This window comes from Hylaeus anthracinus, unplaced genomic scaffold (assembly GCF_026225885.1).
Source record: "Hylaeus anthracinus isolate JK02 unplaced genomic scaffold, UHH_iyHylAnth1.0_haploid 11989, whole genome shotgun sequence".
NCBI classification, from domain to species: Eukaryota; Metazoa; Arthropoda; class Insecta; order Hymenoptera; family Colletidae; genus Hylaeus; species Hylaeus anthracinus.
The window spans coordinates 11651446-11672588 of record NW_026534337.1 but is presented as its reverse complement, the minus strand read 5'-3'; the positions used below and the strand labels follow the sequence as shown (position 1 = coordinate 11672588).

Sequence of the window (21143 nt, the reverse complement as noted above, 5' to 3'; positions counted from 1 at the left end):
CGACGAAACATTAAAACACGCGTTTTAATGGAACTATTCACACTTAAAGCCGGCGACTGACTTGCAACGGAACGCTGTAATGTAACTGCTCGGCACGAATTGTACGGTTCGACACCAACGTTACATTACAAGGTCCTTTTTGGATTCACGAATGCTCGCTTCGAACTCTCGGCTGAATTCTCCCTCGATGCTTCCTACTCAGTTCGGTGAAAAGTAGACGATCAAAGAGGTTCGTCAAAAACCGACAGACCAACTGGAGCACGATCGAGCGCAAGAACGGGTCGGTTCGTCGCTCGCTATAGTTCGCCAAACTAAGCGAATGCTCGCGTTACATTACAATGTTCTGTTGCGAGTCAGTCGCCGGCTTAACAGACACCGACCTGAACGTTCCGTCAACGGGAATAGTGTGAATAGTTCCATTAAAACGCGTGTTTGAATGTTTTGTCGTGTCGGTGCCGGTACGTGTCGTTGCCGGTACGTGACGGTCCGTGTCGTATAGTTCGAATCGACCTTAAGTCAGCAGCTACGGGATTAAGAGACGCGCGCTCTCGCCTAGCAGAGAACACGTTTACGTAAATGTATTCATCGTTCGGTAATAATTCGTGCACGGGACGATCGTCGATCCTCGCGAACGAAAGAGAAAAACCGGTGGAATAAGATCACCAGTCGGCGACACGAGCGATTTTAATCGTGCTCGCGATCTGGAAGAGGACGAACCGCGGGAAGAGAACGAAAAGAATGAAACGACGCGGGCAAATATAGGTAGAAAGGAACAGGTAATAGAGGACAACACAGAAGCAGAGAGAGACGGGGAAAGATGCATCGTAATGAGTCGCGTTTGCAAGGACAAGCAGAGCGTGGCCGAGCGGGCCAGTGCACATTGCATTCATGGCCGCGATCTCGTGGATGCGTCTTTTCCCGGTCTGTGTGTGCGAGAGCCACCGAGCGCAGGAATAAACGCAACAAAAACGCGGTCGCGTTTATCGGACGAAGGCACACCGTGGTATCCGCGCGGCTCGTAATCGGAGCCGAGTAAAATATTCTATTAAACAACGAACGGTAACCATGAAAGTAAAATAGTTTCTCTGTTGGTATATGTGGTGAATTGTTAAACGGATTAGATTTCTACGGAGGACCCTCGAAGTTTCACGGCGCGGTTCGTTTGCTCGGATTTTCTACTCGGCGAGCAGACGACCGAGAAAGAGTTCCCGTTAATGGACGTCGAGCGACTCGTGCTCGATAGGCGGGAATTCGCTCGGGATCTGTCGACGCGCGCGGGTTCAAGTGATGTTTAAATAGAAACTGCGTTGCAGCGTTTTCACGGGCCCGAGAAACGCGTTCAGATTTTCGCTCAACACGGCCAGGAGAGTTTACCACTACGGAGCAATTTACAATCGCGGAGAAACTGAAGGGGAATACGCGAATCGCTTTCTAAACATCGCCGGACACGAGATCCCATCGTTTTTCGAATTGAAGTCAAACGGGCCCGTTTCCATGTCGTGCGAATTAGGGCGGAGGCCTACTAATTTCATATTTCGACTTTTCAGGACTCCGTTGAGACCTCCTGGCCCCCCTATAGCTCGGGTACCTCGGGTTTGCTAAACCCGTACTGCAGTTGTAATTAACACGTTGACTGCCAAACGAATATTCTTGAAAATTTCTGCTAAGATTTAATATTATTTAGACTATCGAAGTCTAGGTAATGAAACATTTATCGTGGTATTTAGTTTTGTAACTACATCAAAATTCGTGAATTTCATTTAGATTCATCTCTGTGTGACGTCTAACTTTCAGAATTAATCTTTTTAGTTCTTGAGTGAAAAACACTGTTACCCATATATGGGTGCCATGGCGATCAACGTGTTAAACATAGCTACTGCCCCTGAGGGTAAAAATCAAACGTATTCCTCCGCGCGTGAGAGGGAAATCTCTAGTGACGGTGGAACGTTGAAACCAGGAGTACAGAAAATTGGGGTTACGCCGCTCTTTCAGCACCTGTCAGCTGTTCACACCTGCGCGCGTCACCTGGACAGGCGAGCAAAAAATCGAGGCCTACGTTCCCAATAATCGATATCACCCGTAATTAAATAATTCCGACAGGACGCCAGTGTTCTCTGCGAAATAAAAATCACCCTGCCAACGTCTCTTTCGTTTTGTACGCGGTTTTCTTGCTAACGAGGGATCGAGTTCCGTCGCGACGATCCGAAGCTCGCGAAAGGAACACATTGGAGAAAGAAAAAGGAAAAAATTGGAACGTCGAGATCAGAATGTATACATAGATTTTCTGGCTCGCACGGATTCCGCGAAGCGTTTCCGCGGCCGTAATTACGGAACGAGCTGGTAACGAGAAGCCCTAATTAGCCTAATGAAATCTGCTAATGAAATACGCTCCAGTCTCGTTGAGACTCGTACGATCGAACTCGCAGAATCGATCGCGACGCGAGCGACATCGCCGGGAATAATCCTCCTTGTAGCCCGTTACGTCTCAAGATGTCTAATCTTGTATTTCTTATTCGATACTGATCTCCGCGCAAATTAATATTGCAAATTGCAGCTCCATATTTAAGACGTTAGTCGTTACATATAGATCGTTGCTTGTTCCCGAGGAGAGCCTTCGCAAATTGACCGAAACATCGAACGCGCATTACTTTCCAAACTGATGCGATGCTAGTTTCTTTTTATATCCGCATCAATGACTGTCCTATAAACCGACAGACACTCGACGTATCAACGCGAAATTTCTACCAAACAATTACATCGATGATATTAGACGAACCGGAAAATAATGTCGTTTTTGCAATTTTAAATACTAGTTTATCGTTCATCAGCTCATCGATTTTTATCGATCTGGCATTGGCAATTTGCACACTAGACGGCAAAAGGCTATGTGATAACGGGCGCGATTATACAATTAATAATTAAAAATAGAAATTTATAAAAAATTTGTCTGAATTTAATGTCAAAGAAACGACATTACTTTCCAGTCCACTTAATATCTTATTTTTATGAATGATTCTGCAATATACACAAAGTGTTATCTGTAAATTCTATAAATTCAGCGTTGTTCGTGGAAACCGTTCAATGAGATTCCAATTCTAGAGACGCGCGCGGTTGTCGACAATGGGAAGCAAGCGAGATAAACTGGGCCAAACACGTCCGTTGTAACGACGTTTTTAGGAGAGAACCGTCGATACCGCGGAAATGCCGTCAAGCCGCACGGTCCGCGGCTTCTTTCGCGCACGAGGAAGCGTCGCGAAACACGTGTACTCGATTCGAAAGGAGCCAAGCCTCGCCAGTGGCGAGCAGAACGTGTCGTAATATTTACAAAAGGGGCGCGATTTCACCGAGAAGGCGATCAGCAACGATGGGACCAGCGACACGAAGCGTTATTCCGTCAGTGAAAACGGAGGCTGATCTCTCGAAATCTAGCGGCGACTACCGTTTCCGGCGTTGCTGACTTATCGTTTGAAACTTTCTCCGATTGCGGCAACCGTTCTGTTCGTCGAGCTATGCAACTCGAGGAATCGTTCTAGACCAGCGCCTCGTTCGCGGGAATTTTTCCCACTGTTTAGATCTATGTAACGCACGACGATCACCGACTCACCCTAACGATCTTTGGTTTGTACAAATCGCGAGATTTAACACGTTGATCGCCATGTCACCCACATGTGGGTGACAGTGCTTTCCACTGAAGAACTAAAGAAATTAATTTCGAATCGAAGGAATTCAAGAGCATCAAAGGAAATGAATTTAAACCAAATTCATGAATTTTGATGAAATTACAAGAATAAATATAACGATAAATGTTTGATTACGCAGTCTCCGATAGTTTAAATAATATCTCATTTTAGTAGAAACTTTAAAGGATATTTGTCTGGCAGTCAACTTGTTAAAACAAAGATTGATGCAGGGAGATTAGTTATACTCCGCTAAATAGTAAACGCAAGAAGTTATCACTGCGGCTGACGGAACGACGGAGTACCGAATACGACGCCTATGTTCAAGTCGGAACAAAAGTTGGAAGATGCTTTCGAGAATCCCTTTGTCTCGATCGAAGAGAACTTTACCCGTCAAGAACGTTAAATACGCGAGGAAAGTTTCGGCGAGGCCGTGATTAAATCGAGCTCGCCGTGTACAAAGTGTCGCGGCTGGCCGCGACGCGAAGTCGTTCAACCAATTTCATTCGAAAATCAACGACCAGGAGAACTAAAGCCCAGAATCTTAAATGCAATTCCGTCGTTCCCGACATTCGTTGATTTTGCCACATAAAATCGCTCCTTAGGCCGGGACCACACTATGCGTTTTCGCCGCTGCGGCGCGCGAAAACGAACGCGATTTAACCGGAAGGCTACTACATACATTGCTGCGATTTTAACGCAGTCAATCTATGCAACGTCACAGACCGAATGACCGCATCCGTCATAACCGCAGCGGCAAAAACGCATAGTGTGTCCCCGGCCTTAAACTTGCCGACACCTGTTGCCGAATACCGCATACAATCGTATCAAGATTCACGTTCGATTAATAAAAGCTTAAACGAATAATTGTTTAATCGAACACGCGTATATATTCTCGATCTATTAGACAAAATCCTGTCCACCTATATAGGCGAGGAGCACGGTACCGGGCAGACGGTGTTTAACACGTTCACTGCCGGACTGATTCCCAATTAACCTTACAGGGTTAAAATTGTGTCTCGAGACAGTTGTAAATTAACACATCCGACGTTTGTCGTGTTACTTATTTTTGTATCGTCGTCAAAATCTACGAATTCTATTCAGACTTATTTTCATTGATACATTAGCTCTTAAAATAAACTGCTGAAGTTCCTTAGGAAAAATCTCTGTCACCCATATACGGGTGACGTGGCTTTCAATGTGTTAATCGATCCGCGAGTGATCGTACAGCTCCTTTTCCGCGTGATCCAAAGTCACGACTTTTCCGTGCCGTAATGTAAGTCACGACTCAGCGATGACAACACTATTGATAGACAGTTTTGCGCCACGATATCTGTCGGTAATCGTACGCGTTGTGAGGACATTCATCTTGGGTTTTTTCTACCGATCAAGTTGAAACAACAACATCACGGCGTCCAAACCGTAGCAAAGTAAGACGAGCGAGATGACGCGAGGAAATCTAAGAAGGAAACTTTGACCAATAAAGTAATCGCTAACACGGCACTCGAACGGCTTTACGTCGCGTAAAAACGGGCCTTAACGCTCGGCAAAAGCACGTGGCACGGCTTTTCTCCAGGAACAGCTTCGTTACCAGCGCTTCTTTTTGCGCCGTCGTTCCTAGACCGATCTCGACCGCGAACGACGAAGCTGGGAAGGTTAAAGACCCTATCCGCGGACCAGTTTCGATCGGAGAAAACTCGCCACGGAGACGAACGTCGGTCGGGCACCGGTTATGCACGTGTGTATAGAACGCTCTGGGTCTCTCGGATCGTCGAATCCGTTTGACCACGATTCGACTGATAAATTTCTTCGAGCGTGACACGCTCTATTTTGCACGCAGCCCGCAGCTACCGCGACCGGTTGCAGCGCATCTCGCTATACACGGAATTTACCTGTTGAGTGGTACACATTTCGGGAGCTGGAGAAATAGGAAAGTCGAAGACGACTACATTTCGTTCGGTGCCTTTTTTCGAAGAGTATCGTAATCGAGACTTTTAACACGTTGATCGCCATGTCACCCATATATGGGCGACAGTGTTTTTCACTCAAGAACTAGAAAGATTAATTCTGAAAGTTAGACATCTCAGGAGATGAATATAAATGAAGTTCTTGAATTTCGATGTAATTACAAAACTAAATACCACGATAAATGTTTCATTACCTAGACTCCGATAGTAAAAATAATATTTAATCTTAGGAGAAATTATTAAGAATATTCGTTTGGCAGTCAACGTGTTAAGAAACGTAAGAAAAATTTCCGCGCATCTTAGCAGGATTCGGTGTACAATGAAACTTTATAATTCGAGTTCGCTCGATTTCGTAACGATCGCCGAGGTGTCTGTCGAGCGTTGCACGCTCTCTCGGTACTTTCGTGCCGAGAAGCCGTGTCCAAGGATCGCGTGGGTGGCCGGTAACGGTGCCCAGCGGGACCGAATTATCCCAGCTTTTACGTGAATTTTACGGCGGGAACGTTCGATGGAATAACGCAGAGATGGAACACTGATCGTGGTCGTCAACACGCACGCGACTCGTTCTTTCTCGTTACCAACGTACGTTCGCCTGCTTCTAAACGCTACCTTCGAAAACTAATTTGTCACGGGCTGGATAGTTCGATGACCTCTGACAACTAATCATCGTCTCGGTGGACGATATCAATTCTAACGCCCACGCATTTTTCTAACCCGAATTTCTCCTTAGCAACGTGGAGTATCCTTCGAGCGTACCTCGCTCGGCACAACGAACCAAAACCCGTGCAACACCTACATCTGTGCACGACGATCATTAGCGGCATTCCAGAACGTCGGTCGCCTAGCCCTGCCTACCTGTCCGTGGGTCGGGCTGTGATAAATTTTTCAAAACGGTCACAGCACGCGACCGCCCTTAATTCTCCTTTCGATTTTTTATCGGCGCCTCTCGACATTCCCCTTTAGCGCACGTGTACGCAAATATTTAAATAACGAGCGCGATAAACCTGTTCCGACACGGACCAACCTGAATTCGTTGTTCGCTCTTCCCAACCGGCTTCGAGACCGCTATTGTTCCCTATCCTGGGAATTTATACAGGGTGTTCAATTTCCCGCCTCATCCTCAGCCACTCATCGCGCGACGTCTATTACATCGTTAAAAAATCAAACGATTTTTTGGTTATTCGTCGAGTAACGAAAGCCTGATTTGATCAAATCACTTACATTCTTTAGGGAAACCACCTCACAGAGTTGTTATTTTAACATCTTCCGTGAATTGATCATCTACCTTAGGGATTTCATCAAATCTCTATTTTTATCATTTCCCTGCGACATACACACGCACGCACACAACACGTATGCGGTTTATTGCGTTAGACAGAAAACCGAGAGAAGAATTATATCCCGGATCGACCTGGTTTAGGCGCGTCCTGCCCTATAAGCGCGGGCGCCTCGGATCTACAGGGAATCAGACCGAACGAGCTAACCGTTTTGAAATGTCACGCATCGACAAGGTATCGTTCTCCTCGAAGAGTGAAACGAGAATTAAAGTTGAAACAGAGACGCACGATGAAAATGCGTAACGTTGCGTAAGCATCGTTGAAACAAATCGTACAATTAGAGTGGAACTCGATCCGACAAATTGCAGAGCCATCGTTTCAAACGGTCCAAGTAACGATGTACGAACGAGCTGGTACAAACAACGCTTAATCGTAGCCATCAATTGCAATGTTTGGTCGACTAATTGCACCACCTATCGACCACGTCGTTTTCCAAAGGCAATGGCCAGTTAACGAGCGAAATCGAAAGAAAACCGCGACGTCGCGGCGAGCTTCGTCTCTGGTGCAAAAGATCAATTTTGTTCAAGGATCAAACAATACGGTAAACACAGAAATGAATCATTCTCGTTGAATTCTAAAATGCTATTCGAACAGCGAAAATTGTGGAAAGAGCGACGTCACGGTAACAAGCGAAATGTTCAGAGTGGAAGATCCCCTAAAACATTGCCTATGCATGAATGGAAATTAAGAAGTCTCCGTTTCGTGAACGTCACGAGGGAGTGTACCAGAAATAAATCCCGCAGGTAGCGTGGGTGGTGGATTTTACGGGTCGATGTACCTGCAGCCCTGAAAGATACACGTAAACCGGTCCTAAGAAAACGCGGCACAAAAGCCGGAATGCGTCGGAAAAGCTAAGGAAACCTCGACGATTCCCAATAAGAAGACTCGTAACCACGGAACTACGCGCGGGAAAGTAAAAGATTAAAAGTTGTATTGCCTTGGAATAAGATCTCTCGAGGGAGAACAAAACTTATCGCATTTTGTTAAATATCGAAATAAAAAAAAAAGAAAAAGAAAAAGAAAAGATTTGACGGCAAACAAAGTCGGAATGAGATCCGAGTGTTCGAATCTCATTGTTACGGTTAACTGAATACTTTCGTACCGAAAGAACCGCGCAATAATGTGTCGGCGGGTCATTCTGCTGGTCGAGGTATAAAGAAAATGCTGAACTTGAGCGAACTGCTTTGACAAAAGTATCAGCGTAGCAGTGGCACACGTCTTCGGTATTATGGCAAGATAACGAGAAGGTCGCGACCCACCAAAAGGAAACCAATATCGAAAGAAGCCGCTTTTTCATTCGAATGGACCTCGGCTATCTAGCTGCTACGTAATGGGATTCATAGGAGCGGCTGGTTTCGGGACCGATCTATTTTCAGGGATTTCATCATCGCGTTCAAATTTGTTCTTTCGTTCTAATCGAACCAATCGAAAGCGAGATAACTGAAAACGAATCTTTGATCTAGCTGGCTCTCAAAATGTTTCGTTTTGAAACAGCTCGATCGATTTTCTTGAACATCAAAGATGGAGACGAATCGTTTTAACGCTATTTTTAGCATTTACAAAATCAATAGAAATGTTCATTTTCATACATTTTTCTTCTATGTAAACTAAAAAAATTCATAAAAAAGAATTTTTAAACAACTTTTTTATCAAGTTGAAGCGATTTCTTTCACCCAAAGAACTCGTTCTTTTTTTCGAACTTGCAGTAATTTCACATTTCACCATTTTTGCGGGTTTTTCTTAGTTCACGTAGAAGAGAAATGTATGAAAATGAAAGTTTCTTTTGGTTTTTTTTTTTTTTTGTGTCAAACCAAAATTACGACCCGCATCTTTCCGACCGACAGAAGGTTTTAATTGCGACGTGCACTACAAATGTGCGTCACAGTCGACTCAATTTGAATATTTCTTGTTTGAAAAAATGTCTACAGACTACTCAAATACGTATGACAATAGAATAAAAAGTTCGATAGAATTATTTATTTTCTTCCATACTACAAAAAAAAAAATTCATGGAAAACCGCTTTTTTGTAGACCTACTAATTCAGGATACCCCCTTAACACGTTGGTAGCCACGTCATCCAGAAATGGGTGACAGGACTCTTTATTAAGGAACTAAAAAAATGAATTTCAAAGGTGAGACAATAATGAAAATAATTCTGGACAGGATTCGTGAATGTGACGACGTTAAAAAAATAAATACTACGACAGATGTTAAATAATCTAATTTCCAATAGTCTCGAGACGAAATTTTAACTTTATAACAATTTTCACGAGATTCAGCTTGGCAGCCAACGTGTTGAGTATGCAAAGTGCAAAGTAACCGAATAATAAATAACGACACTCGTAAAGTAAACAAAATGGACATTCGCTGACCCTAAATACTATGTTTTGTTCCGTGTCAAATAGATAAGAGCCACGTGTGAATATCTAAAAAAAAGGAGAATAGTTACGGAACGATCGAAGTTCAATTTATCCATCGTGGTGGTGTTACGAAAGCTCACCAAAGAATGCACGCGCTGTGTATATTACGCTCGCACCGAAGAGCGTTACCGATAATGATCGTTATTGTGCATGAGAATTTCTCACTTACTCCGGCGCGCTTCGCAATATAACCGCCAATAACGCAACAACAATGTGGATGCATAACGAGCTGGCGTTGCATGTACAAGGGAAAACCGTAAACATTGTTCGACTGACGAAATAGCTGGAGCTCTCTTAACGAAAGAACTCCAACTCGAGGAAATCATCGTTGACAGTTCACCGTTGGAAAAAGAAATATATTAGGTTGTCCCGAAAGTTTCTTTCGTTTTATTGATAATTAATATATACACGATATTTTATGTTTTATGTTACATTACTGAATTGTGTACGATTTATTGGTAATTATAGAGAACAGTTACATCCTCGCCGATTTTGATGATTTTTAAATATCTTGTAGAAGTCAACATTTTGAACAACTTGTTAATATTTGCAAAATTGCAAAAAATACGCGATTGTTTAGGCTCAGAAAAACTCTGATTTGACACTGACGTCGTTACTGAACGAATTACTTTCAAAGGATTAAAAATAAACTTGCCTGAATATTTGACTATATGCGGTAGATATCATACACTAATTTATTTTTTAATTGAACAAAGAGTGCAAATATCTCGGAAACTAAGGTCGAGCGACGGTTATATGTATAGGAAAAAGTTGTTCAAAATGTTGATTTCTACAACATATTTAAAAATCATCGAAATCGGTGAGGATGTACCTGTTCTCTATAATTACAGATTTATTTCGCTTCGTTACTGTTACAGCATCAATGTCTAAGAAATTAGATTGTCTATTCATATAAACACTGCCACAGAAAATAATTGAATGCAACTCGCGAAAGAAACTTTTGGGACAACCTAATACTTGCATTTCCTTCGTCAACAATTTCGATGGGTCGCTAGACGCAACTGAACGCAAGTGTTGCCAACCTCGCTTAATAAAAATATAATAGATGCAGGTACGAAAAAAGTGACCGAAGTAGATTGGTGAAAAACTTTGAATAAAAAATACACTTTGAAACATGTTACTGTTCGATCGAATGAATCGAAACACGCTAGTTTTATGCGTTGTTCATTATTCTAATAAAATTTTTTCGGAAGCTGACATTACTCTAAATATTCGTTGGGAATGTCACGCGGCATCGACAGGAAGGGTTAGAAACTGTAACGCGAATGATTCAGCTGGCTAGCTTGAAAATCCACAAGTGGCCGAGAAACCTGTACGGCGCGAACGCTGCACTAATTGTAAGCACAGCTTTTAGATAAATCTTTGTCTCTCAAAGAAACGTAGCTTAACGCATGGAACGTGACGACAAAATGACTCGGATATTTTAATTCGTACAACGACCGAGCGTAACAGGTCCACTCCCCACGTTGTGTGAGACGCGTTTCGATAGATCGTTCCTTATGTAAAGAGATTTCGAACGTACGTAACTGAATCTCGAATCGTATTACCCGAACGTTCGAAACACCCATAAAATTACGTCAATGTTAAAATCTAGTAATCGTCATTTCCCGAGGATCTCATCGACCAACAAGTGGCTGGCAAATCAGTCATCACGTGGAACTCGAATTTCGGTGCACGGTACGCGTACAACGTTCACACAAGCTTACCTTGAAAGCGAAACTGGAAATGCTGTTGCGATTGTTTTCGATGTCGTCTTCCAGTTCGTCCAGTTGAATTCCGATTCTGAGTAGAAACAGGACAATTGCACAAGGAGACGATCACACTTTACGGTAACAGTTGACAAGTGAAACACAAATAATTCAACAGTTCACAGGTTCAACACAAATAAGAAGAAAACACAAAAAGTATTTACCGCGACGCGAATTACTTTGTACGCGATACAGTTCTGTTTCACGACGAAGGAAAACAATGTAAACGACAAACACGAACGAATGACACTACACGCACGGTAGATGGTTAGCGGCCGAATGAGGTTCTGTTTGCTGTCGACCCCTACTCCTACCCCTACCCTTACCCTCACCTTTACCACCGAGCGCCACGCAGGCCAATAACCCTGGCAGCATTTGCGTGAACATTCTACGACCTTGCATCGACCGTGTCGGTAACAGAGCATACTTTATCAACTAAAGATAATGGAATTTAAACTTTTATTTGAATAATAGATAACAATGGAAATACCATACATTAATTTATTCAGTTGAACAAATACTTGTAATAAATACGTTTTTTACTTTCGAAGAGTCTTATTTCACATTTTTCAATAAAACATTTGTAAATTTTTGTCTACTTTTTAAAAATATGAAGTTGGGTGCCGTTTGTTGAAAAGTATCATCGATATATATCATGAAAAAATCGAGCGAATGTAGATGTAATGTACGGTACTTTCAACTATTTGTACGAAAAGTCAAGTTTTATTAAATCTACAATTAAATCTCGCTGACCATTAATAGTCGTAAAAATTATTTATTTAAAAATTAATTTCTCGCGTTATCGTGATATGATTTGTTTTACGATAACACCTACTTATAAGAAATTATAACTTGTACCCTGAAACTATTCTACTCGTTCCTTTGTTTTCGATCAGTCTACATTTAGTAAAGGATATCTTGAAACCCCAGCAATGAAATATATTATAGATCGGTACTTATTTGAACTCGTACAAATATTAAGACAAATAATTTTCCAATAATGTTGAAATTCCATTATGGTAAGGAAATTACAATACAGTCATTATAAAAATAAAATTGTATACATATATGTATTGTCGTATATGTATACACTTTTTTTTATACATAAAATATATTTTCCTGTACTTTTGCTGCGTATGTATACACGTCTAACTATGGCATGTGATTTTGTGTTGTAATAGTTACGATTTTGTGACCAGGATTTCTGATTACCATACGTTAGTAACCCATGGCAGCAGGTACAGCGATCGCACTGTTAATAGTTAAATATAAATTATACATTTAAAAAAACCTGCCTTATAACGCCACAAAAAGAAGAGAAAATAGATAACAATAAAAATATAATTTAATTGATATAGCGTAAGACATAAATAATTATATCAACGGTTTTCATTAAAGACTATAAAAACCAATATAAACGAAAATACTTAATATTTTTTCAAGGGTAATTGTGAAATAATTTCTATCCGTCCATCATATTCGTAGTTTATAAATATGATATCCTACTGTTCGTCCATGCAATAACAAACAACTCATCACCTCAGGAAAAAAAAACAATAAATTCAGGCACATCGAAAATATATTAGATATTATTTGTTTAATAGTTAAAATTAGGATATCTAAAAATTTCAGCAATACCATACGTACGTAATTCGTTGTATGGTCGATAATAAAAATGCCTCTTTCACGTATTAGTTATATGTAAAACCTATATAAAAACAGTAACCGTACCTACATGTAATAATACTTACTTTTCTAATTAAAAATTCTTTAACAAATTGTAATACATCAAGTCACGCAAAAGACCTTTTTTATCGTCTCATGATCGTTTTCCCTTAACTTTAACATTACATTTTTGGTCCATTGAATATTGCTATCTCTTCGGTTTCCAACTAGTCGTATATCATTGATAACGAAGATATGTAATCACCTTCGACTTAATAACAAACATAAAAATTTAAAAAGCATCGGAAGAGTCGCTAAGTACTGCGTACGTGTCGCAGCCTTGTAATGTCGTAAAGTGCTAGTAAAATAGTAACAGTACTATACACTACTTAAAACTGTTTGCGAATCTTCTGCTTTCTCTCTTTGATGATTCATATAGCAAAGAAAATACAAAACAAAGGCAAAAGCTTACGCTAAGCAAGTTCGTCCGTGCATTGTTTTCTTTCTTCTTCGACTCGTTGACGGGTACGATTAAATGCTTCAGTTTTTAAGAAATCCACTGTTTTGTATACCGTTGTATTTGGCGGAGATTGAGTTGGTGGTAAACTCGAAGATGTAAAACTTTCTGTTGCTTCTAAATCAAGATCTAAATATTGCAAAACAACAAGACTCCGATTTGAAGCAGGAATGAACGTATTTTGATCTTGATAGTAGTATATCTGAAACAAAAATTGTATCGAAATGAAATAACATCGACGGAATAGTATTATTAAAGCCGATATAAAATACATAGATAATATTCTTACAAACCTCTTCTTTGTCATCGAAAGCGTTGTTATCTTCATCCGATGTTGACTGGTGTCGATTTGAATGTACATGACTCGGAGGCGTTGGACTAGGGGCTGCTCTTATTCTTCCTCTTCCAGGGGGAGAAGCTAATTGTAGAGGTCCTGGAACACCGTTGAATTTTCATTTAAATATTTCTGTTCAAAATTGGATGTAACGTAGAAACGAACATGTAGATACCTGTACTTTCCACCGGAGATTTGTTTAAAGATGGTTTGAGCTTTCTATTAATACTCGGTGGTTCAGCAGGCGAATGTTCAGCAGAACTTATTTCCAGAGCTGGCACTATTGGTCCTGGTGAAGGTTCATTACTAATAATTGATGTGGAGTCGCTAGTTTTTCTTCCTGGTTTTAATTCCCGGTAAACAACTGGTGGTGGCGGTGCCATTGTCGTTGGCACAGAAGTTGAATTATCTCGGACAAGTGGACTCGGTAAATTTGAATACGTAGCAGTTGTCGAACTTTCGGAGCGAGGACTCGATGGTTCATCTTCTTGAAAGTCGTATCGGAACACGCGCGTTTCTTCGACAGTACTAGGGGCGGCGTTCGAGTAAAAATGTTTAGACGATCGATCGATCGGATTTGGATCGAGTACTTGACCAGGTTGATGAGATCTCGGAAAATCATAGGATTCGTCTGTTACGATTGCAGTCGCGGGTGTCGATGGTGCAGGTGTGGCCGGAGTAGTAGGTTTTGAGCTTTCGGTAGCGCCATCTAAATTTAAATAATTATGACCAGGATTTTCAGGTAACATATGCGGAGGTTTCGGTGGTCTAGGAGGTGCTGGTAACTTCTCCACAGAAGGTAGTACAGCAGAATCAACGATTCTCAACTTCCCAAATCGTTTTCTAACACTCCAAGAACCAATCTCGGCATCGCCTGAACTTTGCGGTTGTTTCGATTCACCTACCATAAAATGTTCAAGTTATGTATTTGCTCAAAACAAAAATAAATGACAGTAAATAATTACCCGAAGGAAACGTATCCCAGTTAACGCTAGGGACAGGAGCAGACCATTCGTCATCGGTAAAGACACTTTCCGCGTCGGTCGTAGTTGGAGATCTAGGCGGAGAAGGGGCTAATCGTCTCGGGGCATCGTAATGTTCAGGTCCTTGACCAAGTGTAGAATTAAGAGAACTTGTGTCATTTAAACGACGACCAGAAATGCATTCGCTGATAGGAATGTAAGGACCAGAAATAGTGCTAGTAGGTGAAATTGGTGGGGATTCTTGCGTTTCAAACTGGAACACTACAAATAAATTTTGTAATTTCAGATAAAATTATAACTAAGTACATTACATAACGATAATACGTACTTTGACATTGTTGTTCTTCGTCTTGCGTGTATGCCTTCAAACCGCATACTTGACAAACTGCATCTACCCATTTATTCATGTCAGCTTCGCTTTCTGCCACTAAATAGTACGTCCTTTTTGGTGTCTTAACATTGAACATGTATTGATACTTTTGTTTTCGGTTCTCGAATCTTAATCCTGCATCTACCTATAAATGAAGATAGGTAACTTCTGATTACATGTACTACAAATAAAAGAAACATTTCAAATTCAAAACCTACCTGTTCGCATTGATCAAGGTCGATACGACCTTTCAACTTTCTACAAGGTCTGTCCGTATAATATTCTAAAAAGTACTGTCCAGGTAACTCTCCGCTATGTCGAAGAGCAAACCATCTCTTCCTCCATCGCTGAAATTGAACAAACATTGCAAATTAATAAAAACACACTCGATAAAGCATATTAATTGTAATAGTAAGCTGTTCGAAAAAGTTAATGTAAATATCATAATAGTGATAGTGTGATATTTTAATAGTGACTAATACTTTATCAAGATTCGAGGTTAGAATTCGAAACAGTTGAACGACGGAATGTGGACACGGTGGTTTTGACAACCGTTCAAGAGCGTAAACAATGGGGAGTTTACGAATAGATAGAATTCTGTTTTTGCCACAATTACGAAATACTAACCGCTCGCCAAAGTTTTGTGGGTGGCGACTTAATGAGCCATCCTTCGTGCACTATCTCCTGGCTGGTTTTGAGCACTTCCATTCCTATTTGGCGTTGATCACGAACCTTTTAATAATTATGCATTGTTACAGAATGCGTGGAACCACCGACAAGGATGGCACGCTCTTCGTTCATTTGTCTATTTTTGGACGGCGCACCAGCGATCTCACAGATGTACCGACCGTCTAGCGATCTCTTCGTGACGATTCACACAACTGCACATAACCATACACAACTAACACATCATCAACAGCTTCTCGACACCAACGTGCATCATGAAAGCCAAACACCCTCTGAGAATCCGTGGAGCTAAGGAAGAATTAAAGAGAAACACCAAAGCGAGACGATGACACGCAAAGAAGTTGGACTAGCGTCGTCGTGCCTCCATTACTACCACCAATACCACCATCTTGGCAACGCGTGCCAAGCCATGTCAAGCACAACAGCACAAGAATCGTGGATGACACATGCACATGCTTCTCTCGGGTTCCATCGCTTTTGTCGATCATCTACCATTACTCGTATCGAATTCTGAATCATTATTCGTACTCAAGTTGTAGCTTTGGTTATCGAATTCGCTCTTAATTCATTTTTTCGAGACTAAGTGAACTCGATGACGCATCGTTTGGTCACAATCCGAATGAACAGCGCACACGAATCGAAAGTTTCCCCATTCAACGCGAACAAAGAAATTCTTGAACAAGTATCAAGCGTACATCTCGTTTAAACAAATGACAAAATATTAGTCGCGCGTAAACTTTTGTGGGAAATTGTAGTTTCTCAACTTCTTTTTTTTATTCTTTCGTTGAAATAATTTCCGAGAATATAAAAAATAAGTTAATAAATTACAATTGTACACAGTTTTTTTGGTAATTGATTCGATGTACGAATCCTTTCTACACCCATTGTACCTGAACGCTTGAATAAAACGACAAAGTGCGTGTTTTCGTACTGATCAAACTTATTTACTTGTACGGTTAAGGGGGTATTATATCGTCTAAAAACTTCAAAAATTCGATTATTTTTTCTTTTGCATTTTCTTATCATTTGGGATTTTGAGAAAGTGCCTCTAAAATATTAATTTGAAATTCGTAGAGCTCTCATAGTTACAGAAGCTGAAAGGCTGTTCATCGGTATTAGTTCATCGTTTTCTCGAAACAACATTTTTCAAGTCGGGCGCACGTTTTTCTCAAAAACTATTGGACCGACTGACTTCTAGTTTTACACACATTTCGAGGGCATCGTCGCCTATGGTCTGAACTGGAATTATACCGATAGCTTGAATATTTTAGCCCTGGTCTCATATTTTAGTTGACAGTTTTCCGGGAAAATTAAACCTTAATTTTCAAACAGCTGCGATTCCGATAAAAAATTTAGTACTTACTTAATTCTAGTACAGACGATAACTACATTCATATAGATCGAGAAAAAGAATTTGTTTTTCTGTCTCAGACAACTAGAACCGTCACAGCCAGTGCGCCCGATTGAACGAACGTCTCACGCCACAAGCTGCATAACAGCGCATAACTTGTATAGATTTCAATGAAGTATTTCATAAAAATTTGTGTTGTTAGTTGAAACGTGTTTTATTATGCATAAAAAAAACCCTGGTACTGTAGGTTTGATAGTTTTCGCAAAATTAATTCCTAAAAATGACTGAAAAAAACAAACTTTTAGACGATAATACCCCCTTAAATACGTACGTTAGTACGACATTTTCGTTTTATCAATTTCAATGGCAATCGTGGCGAGACGAGAAAAAATACACCTTGTTGGACGCGTGATGGTTAATTTGCAATTCAATGGTTAAAGCGGTAGACGGCAATCGATATTTAAACCTAGCCTCGGTTCACGATCAGTTGTTCTTTCACGGTATGGGTTTATTCTAAACTCGAATGATCCATAAATCGTTTATTAAATATTTTTGTTTTTATATATTTTTGTTTTCTATACAATTCCGTTACGAGGGTGATATCGGTGTCGCAAACCATTCGCTGAAACGAAGCGCGGTAAAAGGGTCGGTAGAAAATCGAAAACGAATCTTCTAATCACGGAGCGGACGATCGCACGCGGATCAACGTCCGATTTTACGTAAATCTCGAGACGCGGTCAAAATGGAATGTCTTACTATCGATGTCGCGTCGACACAGTACAAAAGGATCCATGGTATATACTTTACAGGACGATTACAATTCTTACTCGAACACGTGTATAAAACCGAAAGGTTCGCGTGACGCGTTCAATCTTATAATTGTTAGTTACAGTTTTGCTGCGACATACAGGTTTATCCTGTAATTCTTGGTACGGCCGGAAAAAGGATGACTCGTAAACAAAAATAAATCGGAAATGTAAAATTCGTGGCGTCAAGACCGGAGATGGGCAAAATTATTGCCTATTATTCGAATCAAATTTTGACCATCTCCGATCGACAGGTGTACGCGTGCTCCGTGTAATATTTCCGAATCAATCACCTGGAAAACGAAGCAACCACGAACAGAAAATATTTCGCTACACATTTCCAAGTTATTTTTATAGTGAAATCAACCGAGCATTCTTTGGTTTTAATACGCATCACCGTGAACCCGTTATTTACTCCAGTGGACGAATATTGCTCTGCTTAATGTACTCGAACTATTCTTCGTTGCGCTCGATCGGTGCAAGCGCAGTTTCCAAGTAATAAGCGCATCTTTCTCAGTGCCTAAAAAAATCTCCTCTTCTCGCTACAATAATCTATACATTACTATACATTGAGCTTTTCTTCGCTGTGGTCCACCGTCACGATAATGATATTGTTGGTACATTGCGTAGTACAATATGTATATACATATAGAATATACGTATGCTTGTATATAAATGTTCATATAAACATGCGTGTAGGTGAACAGGGGACTCTGAACTTCCTTCTTTCCGTCATCCGTCCGGTATATCTCGACCGACGAGGATTCGACGCTACGAAAAATAAAGATAAAACGGGACGGTCTATTCGGACTTTGGTCTGAAAGAAATTGGAATACACGGGAAATCTCTTGATAGCCCATTACATCGATCTATTTTTCGTACTTTGACGAATCCTCACGTTTCTATTTCCATGCGCGAGACAGACCGTGAAATAAATTAAATTCTATGAACTACGCGAGGGGATGATTGATCGATGGATCCACGTTTCGCTGGGAAACGTTCGGAACTCGAAACGTCGGCCACAAACATGAACGAGGTGTCTCGGAGTGTACAGGTAACAATACGTTCAGGTAATTCAAATGTTCATACGTAAACTTTATTTCGTCAGATTTCTCGTGTTGCATTAATGGTACGGTATGTATAAATATATACACATGTATATATATATATATATAGTTATATATATAGTTATATATATAGTTATATATATAGTTATATATATATATAACTCTTACGTGTCGGTTGTTCGTTTACGTTGTTACATTACAAGCTGCAATCGGATAAGGGATTAGTTTTCTTACGTCTAAGGAAAGGAGACACGGTGCAGACACAACCGGAATAAATAGAGGGACGAAAACGGAAACGTGACACGGCTGCGTTCCGTTGCATATTTTAGTTCTCGTTTTTTGAATCACCGTTTAAATGACGAGGATGGTATCAAGACAACGAGTATCAGAGAATCAAATACAAATAAAAATTAGAATTAAATAATGATTCAAGTTGAATAACAATTTACCTATATTAAACGGACCCGTTACCGATTAAACGTTGCGAATAAATCGTCGTGTACTTGGTATTACTATACGTTATTCGAATAAAATTCTGTACATCGCTGACAAAATTTCAACGTCGAGTTTGGAGTGTTGATTTTCGTTGTCTTTCTACCACTGGAGGAAGGGGCGAGAGTCGAATAAGCTCGTATAAAACAAGAATGAACAAAACGAGAGCTAAAATACGAACGAAGATCATTGAAACGGATCGAACGTCTCGCATTTGGACACAGAGTCCACGTTAATAGCGAATCTGTACATTTTGTCGACAGGCCGAGACAATGGTACACGCTCGCATTCGAACGCTGAATATTCTCCTCGACCGGACGAGACAAAAGAAAAAATTATCGTCGACGATCATATACAAACTTCGTATAAAATATGCGTAAAACATAATGAAAGTTGGAAGAAAGAGACCACCCTTTCAAGGGCGAGAAACGAAAAATTACAAATAAAATCACAAAAATTGAAAACGATTTTCGAACGAAAAATTCACTGGTGCACGAATTTAAGCAAACAAGGCGCCACTGTATACAACAGAGTTAACAGAAAAACTTTAGCTTTTCACACACACGCACACTGTAGATTTAAATCATTTATTATAGGATACACGCGCAATGACAAAGAATGAATGTGTGTCGTCGATGTACACGGATAACAAAAGATCGCTCTGCTCTGTCCCCGGAAGATAAGATAAAAATAATTCATTCTTCGCTTCGTAATAAATCTCTCTTCTTCGAGATTATATAAATACTGTCGATAAGAGATACACCTTTTTCTTTGAGAAGGATGTTGGTATTTCGATACACGTATGTACAACATGTAGAGAACCAGAGCTGAGAGAAAAATAAAAATTGGAATGTATTTTTAAAACTTCTTTTTTAATAATAGTGTAACAATAGTCGGGTTAAATATTCATTGAACATCAACATACAGGTGTCCTTATCTACGTTTACAAATCGTCAAAGGGGAAAAACGAAGTCTTCTTCTTCTTCTTTATTTTTTTTTTTTTTTTGTTCACGTCCAAGAGTATAAAACCGTAGCAAAAAACCTAAATTCACTTTTCCCTTTCCGAGCGGATCGCGAGGCTAGCTTTCGCGCTTCTACAAAACCGAACTTATGTATGTTACAAAAAAAAGCGCCGTTTTACAAAAGAAATAGGAAAAACAACGAGACGAAAGGAAAGAAGTAGCAACTAAAGTTTTTCCTAAGTCACTCTGCGGAGCGGTCTTTACAGCAGGACATATTACAAAAAGTATATATATTTATATACTTATATATATACTATGTATATATATAATCCGAATGGCGGGCGACTGTGATAATAGTGTCCATTTCTCCATTCGTGTGTGTGAGTGTATGTCTCATTCAGCGAAAACGATGAGAATTCCACTGGTAAAAAATAAATAAAGGAACGCGCATCGTTAAAGTATTGTACAATATTTATCGTGACCGATGCAGTGTTGGATCAGGATTTGAGATTGGATCGAGAGAAAACGAGAGAGACTCGAACGTTTCTCTCCATCTCTTTCGACACATTTTCTCGGAGAAGACAAACAGGAGAGACTGGGATCGAGAGTGGTATGTTTCATTTTCTTTCTTTTTTCCACCTTGTAGGGGATAAATGTTACATTTGCGTCTCATTAGTCGTTTAATTAGACAATCATCATCATCATCATCATCATCATCATCATCATCATCATCATCAT

The 21143-nt window shown here is 40.3% G+C and overlaps 2 protein-coding genes and 1 long non-coding RNA gene across 4 annotated transcripts in view; 1 reads left to right on the top strand and 2 right to left on the bottom strand.

Annotated features, from left to right (window-relative positions):
- LOC128887771 (nucleolar and coiled-body phosphoprotein 1-like) overlaps positions 1–11465 on the bottom strand; it is a 60672-nt gene extending 49207 nt beyond the window's left edge. Inside the window, exon 1 of the mRNA XM_054144083.1 lies at positions 11130–11465. The gene's annotated coding sequence lies outside the window, so the exon portion shown is untranslated. The remainder of the gene's footprint in view (positions 1–11129) is intronic.
- LOC128887778 (uncharacterized) overlaps positions 44–21143 on the top strand; it is a 70219-nt gene continuing 49119 nt past the window's right edge. The window contains exon 1 of the long non-coding RNA XR_008460098.1: positions 44–229. This is a non-coding gene — a long non-coding RNA (uncharacterized LOC128887778). The remainder of the gene's footprint in view (positions 230–21143) is intronic.
- LOC128887773 (protein daughter of sevenless-like) lies at positions 11933–16401 on the bottom strand. Of its 2 annotated transcripts, none has more exons than XM_054144088.1 (7): positions 15668–16401; positions 15259–15387; positions 14999–15185; positions 14653–14931; positions 13863–14588; positions 13647–13786; positions 11933–13555 (listed from the first exon to the last, which is right to left on the bottom strand). In XM_054144088.1, the coding sequence occupies exons 1-7, from the start codon at positions 15746–15748 to the stop codon at positions 13310–13312; spliced, it is 1788 nt and encodes a 595-aa protein (XP_054000063.1). In that variant the 5' UTR covers positions 15749–16401; the 3' UTR covers positions 11933–13309. The 2 variants fall into 2 exon arrangements, with proteins under 2 accessions (XP_054000063.1, XP_054000064.1); XM_054144089.1 differs by having other exon boundaries at positions 14999–15181; positions 15668–15688.